The sequence below is a fragment of the Aedes aegypti genome, chromosome 3, assembly GCF_002204515.2.
Source record: "Aedes aegypti strain LVP_AGWG chromosome 3, AaegL5.0 Primary Assembly, whole genome shotgun sequence".
NCBI classification, from domain to species: domain Eukaryota; kingdom Metazoa; phylum Arthropoda; class Insecta; order Diptera; family Culicidae; genus Aedes; species Aedes aegypti.
Genome location: NC_035109.1, coordinates 406,506,327 through 406,520,783, shown reverse-complemented (window position 1 = coordinate 406,520,783; position 14,457 = coordinate 406,506,327). Strand labels below are relative to the sequence as shown.

General features: G+C 38.8%; 1 protein-coding gene across 1 annotated transcript in view; it reads right to left on the bottom strand.

Annotated features, from left to right (window-relative positions):
• The window catches only part of LOC5568587 (ubiquitin carboxyl-terminal hydrolase 5), a 28,251-nt gene extending 15,181 nt beyond the window's left edge, over positions 1-13,070 (bottom strand). The window contains exons 1-2 of the mRNA XM_021855913.1: positions 13,052-13,070; positions 9,765-12,159 (exon numbers count right to left, since the gene is read on the bottom strand). Of these exons, the coding sequence (XP_021711605.1) occupies positions 9,765-12,033 (2,269 nt within the window). The 5' untranslated portion in view covers positions 12,034-12,159; positions 13,052-13,070. The remainder of the gene's footprint in view (positions 1-9,764; positions 12,160-13,051) is intronic.
• Between the last annotated feature and the right edge of the window lie 1,387 nt (positions 13,071-14,457).

Below are 14,457 nucleotides of genomic sequence, written 5' to 3'. Positions count from 1 at the left end.
CAAAACGACATCAACGCACTGCTGGTTTGGTGCGACGACAACGGTATGCGAATCAACAGCGGGAAGTGTAAAATAATATCATTTACACGCAAGAGTACACTTCGGTTACATCAGTACACCATTGGAACGACACTATTAGAACGAGTCCAATCCATTTGCGATCTTGGAGTAACTATCGACTCTAAGCTCCGATTCAACAAGCACATCTCTACCATAACCGCAAAAGCGTGGTCGGTCCTAGGTAGGGACGTTCTGATACTTCCGATATATCGGAATATCGATATTTTGCTTTCGATATTCGATATTTTGGTATCGATATTTTCTATTCAATATATCGGTGATATCGATATTTGCTTCCGATATATCGAAAACTAATATATAGAAAACAATTGTAGGGTTTGGCATTAGTACTAGCATTTAGCAATAAGCATTTGTTTGACGTACAGTCCTTAACCGTCGTAAGAGGGTTGCCTCTTTCTCGTCAGTTATCATAGACTAATATTTGAGACAAATCTGCCTCTCAGAAGAAATTTACGTATCTTTCAGCAGTCGGGAATAGTATTGACCATGTTCTTGCGAAAGCTGAGGGATAATTGACCGGATACTTATTTACACCCAGCAGAAAACTCGCCTGAATGTTTCGTAAAATCTGCGTACATAAAAATTGTTTAATGATCTGACATTCTCTGAAAGCGTGGACGTGAATTTTAGAGACCATTACATGCTCTAAGTGAAAAATAATTGTAGGGTTTTCTCCAAATATGATGTATTTTTTGTTTAAATACAAGAAGTAAATTAAATTAAAAAAAAACCAAAGCAGTTTCCGTTCGAATTGTACTAGAATGTATGTTAACGGAGTATATTTATGTAAATGTCGATTAAAACAGCAATAATCTTGATTGTTCAAAGATTTTTTTGTCTAATTTTAGGAAACAAAATAGCAGGTCACTAGTAATATAGGAAATTTGTTCCATTGAAATACCATGACCCCACAGTTATGGATCAAATAGTGTGGAGTCCAACCTATAAAATTCAATAAAACGACATGGAAAACGTAAAATTGTAATTTAAAAGCACGAATTGAATCGTTTCAAATTGGAACTTCGGTTAGTAAACTGTTTTTAGTGTAATATTTACATAGGATTGCATAAAAATTAAAAGTTTTGTCGGTTCCTGAAAACCACATTATGGATCAATTTTCATATTATGGATCAAATTTTGACATATTACGGATCAGTTCGCAAAATCAAGAGATTTTCAACTCAATGCATCTGTATTGCATGGTATGGCGAAAGTTAACAATGTGTCATATATTACTGCAACAAATATCAGTGTTAGAGCTGGAAACAAGGGTAAAATGCCCTTTTTATTGTGGTACTGCATTGTAGTAACTGAGACATGAACTGTTTCCGCTCCACACCAAGTTTTCCACCCATTTTTGTCTGCTAAAATATGAAATTTACAAGCCTTGATGTTTTATTAGTTTTATCCTTAGTGCTGTTGTCTAAAAATGTCAAATCCAATGCATAAAATAGCAGAAATCTACATTCGTTGGAAGTGATCCATAACCGTGGTAAACAATCATTTCCTGGTCCATATTATGGATCACTAGTTAGAAGTGCTAATATTCGGTATTTTGAATAAACATTCAAGTAAAATGTTTTCCAAAGATGAATTCATACTAAATCGTAGCGAACGAGCATAAAACATGCTATAACATTTGAATTTTACCACCTGTGGGAGCTTATGAATGCTGACGGCACTTCTTACAGAAAACGACCATATAATGATAGCTGTGTGGTACCAACTAAACATTTGTCAAAAACACCGTTATTTAGCGGTTGAATGTTGTGCTTAACATTACAAATGGTAGAATACAAATAGTATAACATGGGAAAAATATGTTTTACGTCAACGTTTATGTTTTGAGCGAGTTATCCGATGTTGAACGCCAAAGTGATCCGTCACTGTGGGTGATCCGTAACTGTGTGGGCATGGTATATCATATGATATTCCGATATATCGATATTTTGAATCAATATATCGGCGGTATCGATACTTTATTTCGATAATCGTATCGAATCAAATATCGATACTTCGCAGTATCGGAACGTCCCTAGTCCTAGGGTTCATTCGTCGACATGCATCGGAGTTCACAGACATCTACGCTCCGAAGACGCTGTTCTGCGCCCTGGTGCGAAGTATTTTAGAGTACGCAGCTCCGGTCTGGACACCGTATCATTTGTCGTACTCTTTACAACTGGAGCGTGTACAAAAGTGTTTTCTGCGACTTGCACTGAGAGGCCTTCCTTGGAGAGACCCGGAAAACTTGCCAAGCTACCCTGATCGATGTCAGCTAATTAACTTAGAGACTCTTTCGGAAAGAAGAGCAAAATCGCAACAAGTTTTCATTTTCGACATCATTACCGGAAACCTGGATTGTTCAATGCTTCTTTCTGAGGTACCTTTCTATGTTCCACCACGAAGTCTTCGCAATGCACCCTTCCTCGCCAATCCTGTCCACAGAACCAGTTATGGTCAAAACAATCCGTTTTCCGCTGGCGTAAGAGCATTCAATAATGTTAGTGTGTTGTTTGATTTTGATATGTCGAAAGCTGTTTTCAAAAATAGGTTAGGAAATGTGATATCGTAATTTTATATTTTACCATCTGTACGACCAAGTCGAAGATATGAATAATAAATAAATAAATCAATGTCTGTTCAAACGGGAGTCGCTGTAGAAAATTTCTGCAAGGAATCGACGAGAAATTTCTTTAGCGATTCCTTTTCAGCAGCAAATTAGGCTTATGGCAGGCCAAACCTCTTTTTGCGCTCACTTTTTTACGCTTCCTTTTTTTTGCGCCCCTTCCATTTACGCTCCAAATTCCAACTTACGCTCCATTTACCCTCCTGCTTGATAACGACCCACGAAAACCAAGTAGTATGCATACCGGTACCGATGAGGAGATGACGGACATCGATGTCCGGCGCCATTTTGGAATTTAAGATGACGACCTCCGGTTTGTGAAAATCACTTGAAAGTTGAAACCCATGCAATATGGGTAATTTTGGAATGGGGCAGAAGAGTATATCCCGTTCCAAAACTACTTATATTGCATGAGTTTTTTTTTTGTGGTGTCACTTGGACGGCTAGACCGCTCACGGTCCATCTTGCCAATTGCATGAGTTACAAGTGATGTTCACAAACTGGTAGTCGCCATCTTGGATTTAAAATGGCGTCAGACTATGGTTTACGTCATCCCTGTTGATACCCTTGAGAAGTAGCACGGATAAACTCCAACTCTTCGCAAAACTTCTCGAGAAAAAATGAAAAGCTTTATTACGCTTCTAATTCTTTTTACGCTCAAAATTCGAACTTACGCTCCGAATTCCAACTTACGCTCCCTGCTTTTGCGCTTCGATTCTTTTTGCGCTCCTCCAGAGCCCTAAAGAGCCGGCGATGATAAAACTCATTTTTCTCGCCTACGTACCATTTGGGACGGATAGGAGTTTTAGGAGGAAATATGGAACTCACGCCTTCAATTGCGATTTTACGTAAAAATGATTTTCTACAAAGTTGTTTCTAAAATAAAAACAATTTTTTTGGTCGGAACGAAAATTAGGGTGGCCCTATGTTAAAAAGGATAATCATCAAAACTTTTTTAATTTGCGGAATATTGATATAGTTTGTTCTACAAAGTTGAAGATCGGAGAATTTTAAGCTGATTTGATAAAAAAAGTTTTTTCCTAGCTCAAAAATTAACCGTTTTAGAGCATTTTTCACTATTGATGTAGGGTGGCCCTTCAAAAATAGGTTTGTGTTATATTTTTTTTTATTTTTAGATATCTCATCAAAGTTGTCATTCCTTCATCTTTAGACGATTGAGACGCATATTTTAAGGCCTATAAATTTTGTCGGTGAATAGTTATAAACTTTTTTCATGAAAAACAAACATTTTTTTTACATGTAAATGTAGTTGGAGCAAAAAAAGATTTTTTTTGCATGACAATTATTATCTTTCGACTTTAAATCGGAATAAAAAACTAACTTATTTTATATTTTTATATACGTACTTCCGAAAATGGGGCCCAGATAGCCGTAGCGGTAAACGCGCCGCTATTCAGCATGACCATGCTGAGGGTCGTGGGTTCGAATCCCGCTGGTCGAGGATCTTTTCGTAAAGGAAATTTTCTCGATTCCCAGGGCATAGAGTATCTTCTTACCTGCCACACGATATACACATGCAAAAATGGTCAATCAGCAAAGAAAGCTCTCAGTTAATAACTGTGGAAGTGCTCATAAGAACACTAAGCTGAGAAGCAGGCTTTGTCCCAGTTGGGACGTAACGTCAGAAAGAAGAAAGAAGAAGAAGAAGACTTCCGAAAAGAGTCAAAGGAGCTCAACAATATAAATAAGGAGAAAAGTTTTTTGAAAATATCTTCTAAATTTACCTCACGGTTGAATTTCCTGACATGGCTCATCCCAAACTTCCGAATACTTCTGTTCTGGGATTTGCCGGGCTCTTTGGGAAACATTCTGATTGGAAGTAACGAATGCTCATTTACTAGTAGTTTGTCCACCGTAGGAGATATATCGTATCTGGAACGGTATATTACTAGAGTAGAATTTCTGATTATGACGCTGACTTTCAAGGCTAGATTAAGAAGAATAACTATATGTATTATTTGATCATGTTTAGATGTTTTGATTAATTAGGGCTATAATTTAGAGATAGCCATGCCTGAAAATTGAACATTATAGTAAATTTGGGAGTTCCTTCAAAAATCTATTAGTAACGGTTATTAATATATGAACCAGTCATATCATTAGCAAACAGATCCGCCGAAGTGTATATATAAACACTATCGTCATGTCAACACAATTCATTTTGGTTTTCCAATTATACAAACATATAAACATGTTTTTTTTTAGTTATCAAAAAGTCTTTAACTTTTCATCGGATTTTTTTTTTTGTATGGTATTCAGTTGGAGCTGCCTGACAGCTTAACTTGTCAAGGCTGAACCCTCGGTCTGGCTTTTGCCAAGTTTCCCCTCTACCAGGACCAATACTCAGACGGACTAGGCAATGGCGCCCACATGAACACTGTTTTTTATTAGTATTGTGACGTGGTAGTTTTTGAAAAGTACCCATATTCCCTTGCTTCTGAGAAAAGGAAGCATTGTGAAAATCAGCAGCTCCATCAGAATTTGTTTGAAATAGTAGTGTCATTACTAATACTGTTTAGTCGAAATGGTTTTGAATAATTTGTCATTCAAGTGCTATTCTGATTACTCCTGTCTTTTACGTTAGATTAGAGTCTTAAATGTCAATTGTCGTCAAGTTTTAACAACATTAGGCTGTTTAGTAGTAGTTCTAGTTAATTTAATTTGTTGTTGTAAAAATATTTATTGGTCATTACGTTCATATATCCTTGAAGAAAAAAGTCACTTTCCTTGTCTGTTCAACAATTTTTCGAAACTAGCAAGTGTACCCTAATGATCGATCTCAGCGTCTTACTTTCCACAGTCATTTTATAGTGAATATTGAAAAGTAAAGTTACCTTAGGCTACTATTACAGTCTCCTACATGATTCACTTTTCGGTGGCAAATGCAATGCTTCACAACGCCTACTTTCTACTTGTAAATTTTGCGAAAATGAAGCTGGAATTAGATTATTTATACCGCTGTTAAAAAAGAGGTATTTTTTATTATGGCAATGTAAAAACCATATTAAACTAAGATTGTCGCCACTTATTTCTACTCAGTGAATCTACTAGTCATTTTCCTAAGAGTTCCTATGTATTCCCTACGTCGTATATGATAACGATGTATCTAGCTAGCTAATAGTAAGAGTGGCTACGGATCATTCTGGTTAGCAAAAGGCAAACTGAACGTCACCAATAGTATTAATGTCCACTTCGAATAGATTAATTATTTGAAATGGGCATCAATTCTATCAATGACGCAGAATGTCCGTTGGATCACATCCGAGATATTATTGCGTCTATGCCATATGAATTGTTACGCGGCTTTAAGCAAAAAGTGCCAAAATGTGATACCACCACTACAGGTTACGCCTTTGGTTTCCATCATATGGGCTAATGGATTATGCCCTCCCATCGCGGCAAGGTCGCATAACCAAGGGGAGGGAACTTTTCATCGGAAAAAAATTGTATCAATATTCTTTTTTTTTTTTTTGATCGCGTCCCTACTGGAACAGATCATACTTCTCAGGTTATTGTTGTTAGGAGCACTTCCACAGTTATTGACTGAGAGCTTTCTTTGCCATATTTTTCATTTTGCATTCGTATATCGTATGTATTAGTATCGATGATACTTTATGTCCAAGGAAGTAAATTAAATTTGCATTACGAAAAGACTCTTGTATCTATTTGTTTCCATTAGCTATATCTTTTATGTTTGCGTTTCAATTAGTCTTGAAAGTAATAGGAAGACAATTTTACTAAGAAACTTGAAATAATAAAAATTAAATACAAAAAAAAATTTTTTTTGATGGGCCACCCTACATCAATAGCGAAAAATGCTCTAAAACGGTCAGTTTTTGAGCTAGGAAAAAACTTTTTTTTATCAAATCAGCTTGAAATTTTTTGATCTTCAACTTTGTAGAACATACCATATCAATATTCCGCAAATTAAAAAAGTTTTGATAGTTATCTTTTTTAACATAGGGCCACCCTAATTTTCGTTCCGACCAAAAAAATTGTTTTTATTTTAGAAACAACTTTGTAGAACATCATTTTTACGTAAAATCACAATTGAAGGCGTGAGTTCCATCTTTCCTCCTAAAACCTCAATCCGTCCCACTGTGATTGGGGGTAGGTGTTTTATTTTACAGCTGTTATCCCCCCAATCTAATCAGAGTTGTAGCAGAAGATGATAATCAGATTCTCATGATGTGTTGAGGATCATGATTGTTACCGAGAGCGATGAGTGAGAGATAATCTCAATTTCAACAAAAAATCAATTCCTGATTCTTACTAAGCTCAAAAATTACCTTTCTGTCGACCGGTTTCGGGCGCCTTCCATTAACAGGGTGTCTACTCGCTTACCGAAATGAAATTCCCTGATATTTCCAGGTTTTTCCAGGAATCACAAAATAATTCTAGGTTCAAGAAATACTCTAATTTTAAATGGCTACAACAAAATAATATCAAATTTTGAAATGTTTTCAATTTAATAGCAATTCATACACTTCAAGACATTTTCAACGCATGCTGAAACTATTCCAATATCCAATATTCCATTATGGAAGTGCTAACAATGCCAAAGTTTAAGTTTTATTCAAACTAATTATGTTTTCCAATGATGGAGTCTTTTATTTCGTTTGTTAGAGCTCTGTTCATGATCGTGAACTGAACGTGCATAAGTATGCTTCTTCTTGAACGTTTTTTTAACTACTACGTTCTCGCACAAAAAAAATACTATGCACCATTCATTTCCATGGGTCTTTTGGATTTTGAATTGTTACATTTCATTCGAAAATGTTCAAGCGTTCTAAATAAACCCTCTCTTTCCCATGATAGCTCCATAGCTCCATTGATTTTCGAAGAACTTAAGACAAACTGAATCAGATAAATACAATGCAATAGTTACATACATATGGTTACACATACATTTTTTCTATGAAGTTCATTTGGTGATTATTTCCCATGAAACCTCTCCAAGAATTTTCCTAAGGAATTTCTCAAAAAAATGTTTTGGATATCTCAATATAAAACCTGGATTTTTCCAAAAAAAAAAATACCTCAAACAATACTTCACACGCTATGTCTGAACAAGACGATTATAAAAATCGAATGTACATCAGATTTTTTTCTCCCTAGATATCAGTATTTGGTCAATATTATTATAATCGGAAGGTTTTAAAATATTCTATCGGTGACATTTTTTTCATACATTTTTTATGGGTTGAAATGCGTTAAAAAGGGGATTTTCATGGGTTTTGATATGAAAAATAGCTTAAAAGTGGGAAAAATCAAAATTTCACCGATGGAATATTCCAAAACCCTCCGATTTTAAATATATCTCGAATACTGAACTCTAGCGAGTTACATTCGATTTTTATAATCGTCTGGCTCAGACATAGCGTGCCTCAGGGATTTCAACAGGAATTCCTTCATGTATTATTACTGATGTTTTTTTTTTTTTTTTTAATTAAGCCCTTAGTCCTCTAGAATGAAATCCGGTGATTGCTCTTTCGATTTTTCTAGGACATCCTTCAACACTCACGTTGAAAACATGTTGGAATATTCAACCAGAAATTACTGCAGATGCCTCCAAACATTTCTCAGGATTTTCTACAAAATTGTCCTTCAATTTTTTTTTAAATTTTAAAGTAAATCGTGATGTATTCCTGAAGCAAATCTTAGGGTCGCATTTGTTAAAACTTGGATAAGTTCTTAAGCCACCCTTGATGAATAAGGATAGAAGAACTAGAAGAACGCAGACTTGAGGAAATTTTACAATATTTTGTAGATTATTGCTAAGATAATTGAACAAAAAAATCAATCGAATCTCTGCATAATATCCCGCAGGATTTTGTGAAGGAACTCTTGGAAAAACTGAAAATTACTGTAGGTAGTAACGTTTAAGTGCTCAAGGATTTCCTGAAGCAAACTCTGGAGAAATTCCTTTAAGCATCTTTAGAAAACTTACTGAAATAATTGGTAGAGGAATTTCTTGAAGAATTTCCCGAGAGAACCCTGTTTTAGTTGTTGATTGTATTTTAGATGAAATCCCTGGAGAAACCTCTAGGCTAATTCCTGAAGCTGTTCCTGAGAAATATTGGAAGAAATTTTGCATCATAATCATCTGCAAGCAAGCTAAGGAAAGAAGAGACTGTAGAGACCATTTTGGTTACAATAGGGACTTCAAAGATCTTACCTCAAAAATAGAGACTTTTTAGAGACTTGGATAACAATAAATATCAAATTCTCTAATAAGAAACATGCTACCGGCGCTAGATAATCATTTACTGTGGGGGCCCAGATAGCCGTAGCGGTAAACGCGCAGCTATTCAGCAAGACCAAGCTGAGGGTCGTGGGTTCGAATCCCACCGGTCGAGGATCTTTTCGGGTTGGAAATTTTCTCGACTTCCCTGGGCATAGAGTATCTTCGTACCTGCCACACGATATACGAATGCAAAAATGGTCAATTGACAAAGAAAGCTCTCAGTTAATAACTGTGGAAGTGCTCATAAGAACACTAAGCTGAGAAGCAGGCTCCAGTCGGGACGTAACGCCAGAAAGAAGAAGAATCATTTACTGTTAATCTATGTTAATCCTTTACTAAGATATTCAAAACGTCAATCATGTTTTAGAAAGTCGATAAAATTTCATACACAAAAGTATCCTTACTGAACAGCTCAAATAGCGTTTTAAAAGCGGCGCAGCCGAATTTTTTTGAAGAGAATTTTCTTGCAAATAATGGTTACTATGAGGTTTTACGCAAAAATCCTTTGTCGTGACCATATTCTACCATGAATTACAGCCTCAAAATAATTTCCCTGATTGTGATCAAAATTCCCTGATAATTCCAGGTTTTCCAGGTTTTTCCAGGTAGTAGACACCCTGATTAAAAATAAGAGACTTCAAGTCTTCAAAAAATAGCCTCTATAAAACTGACCAAGTCTCTAAAATGAGACCTGCTACCAGCAGAGATGGATAGCACATTACCCGGTTTTTATTGAAACGTGGAGAACTCGCCAAAGGCGAAAAGATAGCTAATAATAATAATACTCACTTCCCGTTCCATCGCGGTACTGCGCTGCGCTCGAGGTGCTCGGTTCCGCTGCTGTTTCAGTCTCTTGGCCGTCTCCCCCCATGGCCATGCTGTTCAGTTCATCCGTGTGGGAAAAGATCCAATCGACGGCGCGTTCGGTATTGTTCTGCGTTTCCTTCAGGGCCTTGGTGGCCTGCTGGGTGGTAAAACCCATTCCCATGAGCATTTCCAGTCCCATCGGATCCGCCACGAAAGCGGCGCCGGAGGTGGATTTTCCGGTGTCGGTTCCTGGGGGAACGAAGGGCGCAGCAAAGTCCGCGTCGGCAATATGTTCCATGATCCACTGCGTGGCCGCCTCGGCACCGGAGTTCTTGGTGAAGAAGATGGCTCGCTTGCATGCCTCCGGAGGGAATCCCATCACCATGAGCTGTTCCAAAACGGCGGGGTCCATGGGAGGAGGCGAGGGGGCTTGGCCAACCAGTTCGGGGAGCTCTTCTTCGTGGGGTTGCTTGCCAGTTCCGCGGAGGGTTTCCAGATCGAGGATTTCCGGGATGTCGATTGCGACATCCAGCTTGACGGAGGTCCAGTCTTCTCGGAGGGTGAATTTCTTCAGGTGCAGCATGAGGAAGTCGGGCATGGTGGCCAACTTGGTGGTCTTCTTGGCAGTGGTTTTTGCGTTGATGGCCGTGCTGTAGAACTGCTCCACGGTTTCCGGCTGGGCGAAAGTGTCCAGACAGGCGCTCAAAGGGATCTTTGGACGGACAAGAGCTTCTGGGTCAAGGCGACGACCTTCCTTCTCTGCGAGGGCCAAGTCTTCTTCGTACTTCTTGACCTCGGCGATGTTGGTGGCCAGATTGAGGGGGATCTGAAGGGGAAGACACCACTCGTCGCGGCGATTATACATGACCTTTCCGCTGGAGCAACATTCGACGCGGTCTTCGATGCTGAACTTGAGGGCGTCCGCCGGATCCGCTTGGTTTCGAGAATGTTTCTGGAGAGTGTTGACCAGGTGCAGGAAGAACTCCTGAGCGTCTTGCTGGTGTTTGGTTGAGAAATCCGGATGCCCTTTGCCAATCAAGGATTTGAACATCGTCGGGGCAATTCCGGAAGGACTGTCCACCGTGTCCATGCTGTTCTCGGTGAGAACACTGTATTTGCCACTGCACAAGCCGACTCCGAGCTTCGCCATTTGGACGTTGAAGTCGTTGGCCGGATCAGCTGGGAAGCTTTCGAAGATCTCCTTCGATCCATCCACGAATCGCCGAACGAAATCCGGAATGGTGAAGACCACTTGCATCACGCTGTTCAGATAGCAGGAGTTTCCAAGGTTTCGCATTCCGGTCAGTCCTGGGCCGGCAATTGGCTTCAGATTGCTGGCACTTTCGCAGAGAATGCCCCATTCTCCAATCTTCTGGTTCAGGTCCAGCTCCAACTCGACCATGGACTTCTCCGTCTTCTCCAGCTGACCCACATTGATTCCCCAATGGGCCAAGTGTTTGACCAGGTAGGGATCTTCCACCATGTCGTCTTCCTGATAGCTGTAGACATCTCCTTTGCCCTCACCGGTGATCGTTCCCAGCTTCACAGCCAACGGATAGTTCGTTTCCCGGTAGTGATTCAACGCATGGTCATTCCCTCCGGTTCCATCGTAAAACTTCCGTCCGCAAAGAATCGCCCCATCCGTCAAATTCAACCACAGATTACTGGTCAGATCACAGCGTTCGCATTTCCATCCGGTCGGCGGAATCTTCCTTCCATTGTCCAACTGCAACAAATTCTCCGCATGCTGGGAAACCTGTCGGACTTCTCCGTCCCATGTTCCAGTCAGCTGTTCGCGCTCCCGCTTCACAGAGGCCGCTTCCGCATTCAACACCCCCTCCACCGAATTCGTCACCAGCAAAGGCAAATCCTGATCCGGGTACGCAAAACTCACCCCTTCCGGAAGCACCACCACCTTATAATGCTCCCGGAACTCGTACTTTTTCTGTTCCGATGGGAATCCTCCCTCCACTCCAATCGCAAGCCTCGTAATCTTCTTCTCCGGTCCTTCCTGCGCCGGTTCCGCCACTTCTATCTTTTCCCGCTTCAAATGCAAAAACACCCGATTGCCACTTTTCTCCGCATAAAGACGCGCGTATTCCTCTCCGAACCCCAAAAAGCTACTCAAACTGACGTAAAGCCCGGTCGGAGATTCCGGATTGTCGAAACTGTAGACGCACTCCTCCTTGTAGACGTTGTCGCTGCCGCACGGGACCTTGATCTGGCCGAGATGCTTCTGGAGGGCTTCCATGCTGCGAGATGGCCTTTTTCTTGTTTTCTGCAAATCACGCACTTTCTGCACTTCGAATTGAGAACAAAACTTTTTCACCTTTCTTTGCGCACTTCTCGCGTGAAAACGATGACAAAAGAAAACTACACTGAACGAAATCTCCCGCCACGAATTGAATGATTTTTGTCTCATCCGAGCCCCATACCTATTCTCAGACACATTCAGGATGATTTTCATCCTCGTTGGAATCCTCTGTTTACATATCGCACTGAATGAAAATCATCCAAACTTGAAAGGATTCCAATCCTTCTGAAAAAGGGATAAAATTGAATGATTATCGTTCATACATATAAACACCCCATGCTATATTGTTATTAATAATTCCAAACTATTCAATTTCACAATGAATAACTCTCAACTGTTGACTGTTCACGCAATATGAGTTTTATTAGGGATAAATATTGAGCATAATAATTATTATTGCCAGCAACAGATGCCTCTCTAGAGCGCACGAGTTTGACTCCAGAACTTCCATGATAATTCCGTCTAACCGCCGCACATTTATCAGTGATTTTTCCGGCCTTTAGAATAAAAGAGACATGGTTAAAGTGAAGATAACCATTGATAATATCATCACAACACGCAATTACCTGTTATATTCAATCGGGAGTTTCGGATCCGCCACGCTTCTGCCGCCATATTTACACTATGATTCACAACAATAATTTGACAGCTATGATCGTAAGCTTTCCATATGTTGTTTCGGACGGTAATTGAATGATTTTTGATTTGGAACATGGTAGAAGTTAAAATCCGTCATAAGTTAGATGTTTTTCACTTGCGTTAGCATAGTTAAAATATCTACTTAATGTCATACGGATGTACAACGAAAGTCATCTCAGAATTGGATGATTTTCGTTAATTTGTCGATGGATTCATCATATAGTTGGATTTTCTTTCAAAAGGAGGAATGTGACGTTTTACAGACAAGTGAATTATAAATCATTCAATTCGTGGCGGGAGATTTCGTTCAGTGTACTGGATGCGGCGGCTGATGCAGTTGTTTTTTCGCTTTTTTCGTCGGTTGCACAAAAGTCTAGCGTAACATTTGAAAAGGGCCTATCTGCAAAACGTAAACATTGAGAAATTCTCAATTGAAGATTCTGTACCATATTTATAATTCCTATTTTAAACCCATTCGCATTTTTACTAGTTTCATGCCTGTGTTCGACACACATTAAAGTCTGTTGCGTGGCCCATTATGTTTCTAATCTCAAATAACACAACAACTCGTAAAAATTGTTGAATTCAAACATCATCGGCAGATAGGCCCTTTTATGAATCTTCAAACCAGTTAGGCCCTTTCAGTTAGGCCCTTTGATTGAACATGGTTTCAGTTAGGCCCTTTTATAATTTGCTAATTTTATTGATTTTTGAATTGGTTTGCATAAATGTTGAACAAAATTTAGCGATTATGTGAAAAAAACACTATATAATAGCTAAATATTGGAAATTTTCGGTTGAACATTCAGTACCATATTGATTATTCCTATTTCAAACCCATTCGCTTTTTACTAGTTTCATACTTGGGGAAGATCCAAAAATGACGTCCATTTTCGGGATTTCTAGAACCCTTCTAGCGTGACAGAGGACGCTTTTTCTAATACCCAATCCATGCACTGTCACATTTTCGTACATCCCCCCATTGGAGGAGGCCCCAATTAATGGACGTCATTTTCGGATAACCCCTTGTGTTCGACACTTATAATGGTCTATTACGTGGCTCACGACGATTTAAATTTGAAATAGCACAACAACTTGTAAAAATAGTTCAATTCAAACATCATCCGCAGATAGGCCCCTTTTACGAATTTTCTAACCAGTTAGGCCCTTTTTGAATTTGCTAATTTTATTGATTATTGAAGTGATTTGCATAATTCTTCGACAACATTTAATGATTATGTGAGAAAACAACACAATATCATACAAATATATTAAATATTTGAAACTATTCTATACAAAATCAGCAACATATTGATTATTGATATTTCTAACCCATTCACTTTTTTTTACTAGTTTTATACTTGTGTTAGACACTCATTATGGTTTATTACGTGGCCCAAAACGTTAGTAATCTCAAATAGCATAACGACTCGTGAAAATGGTTGCATTCAAATATCATCAGCAGTTAGGCCCTTCAATGAATCTTCAAACCAGTTAGGCCCTTTCAGTTAGGCCCTTCGATTGAACATGGTTTCAGTTAGGCCCTTTTGGAATTTGTTGATTTTATTGCTTATTGAAGTGATTTTCATAGTTTTCAAATAAAATAAAGCGAGAGAAAAACAATGTAATAGCTAAATGTTGGATATTCTCGGTTGAAGGTTCAGTACCTTATTGATTATATCTATTTCAAACCCATTCATTTTTTTACTTGTTTTATACTTG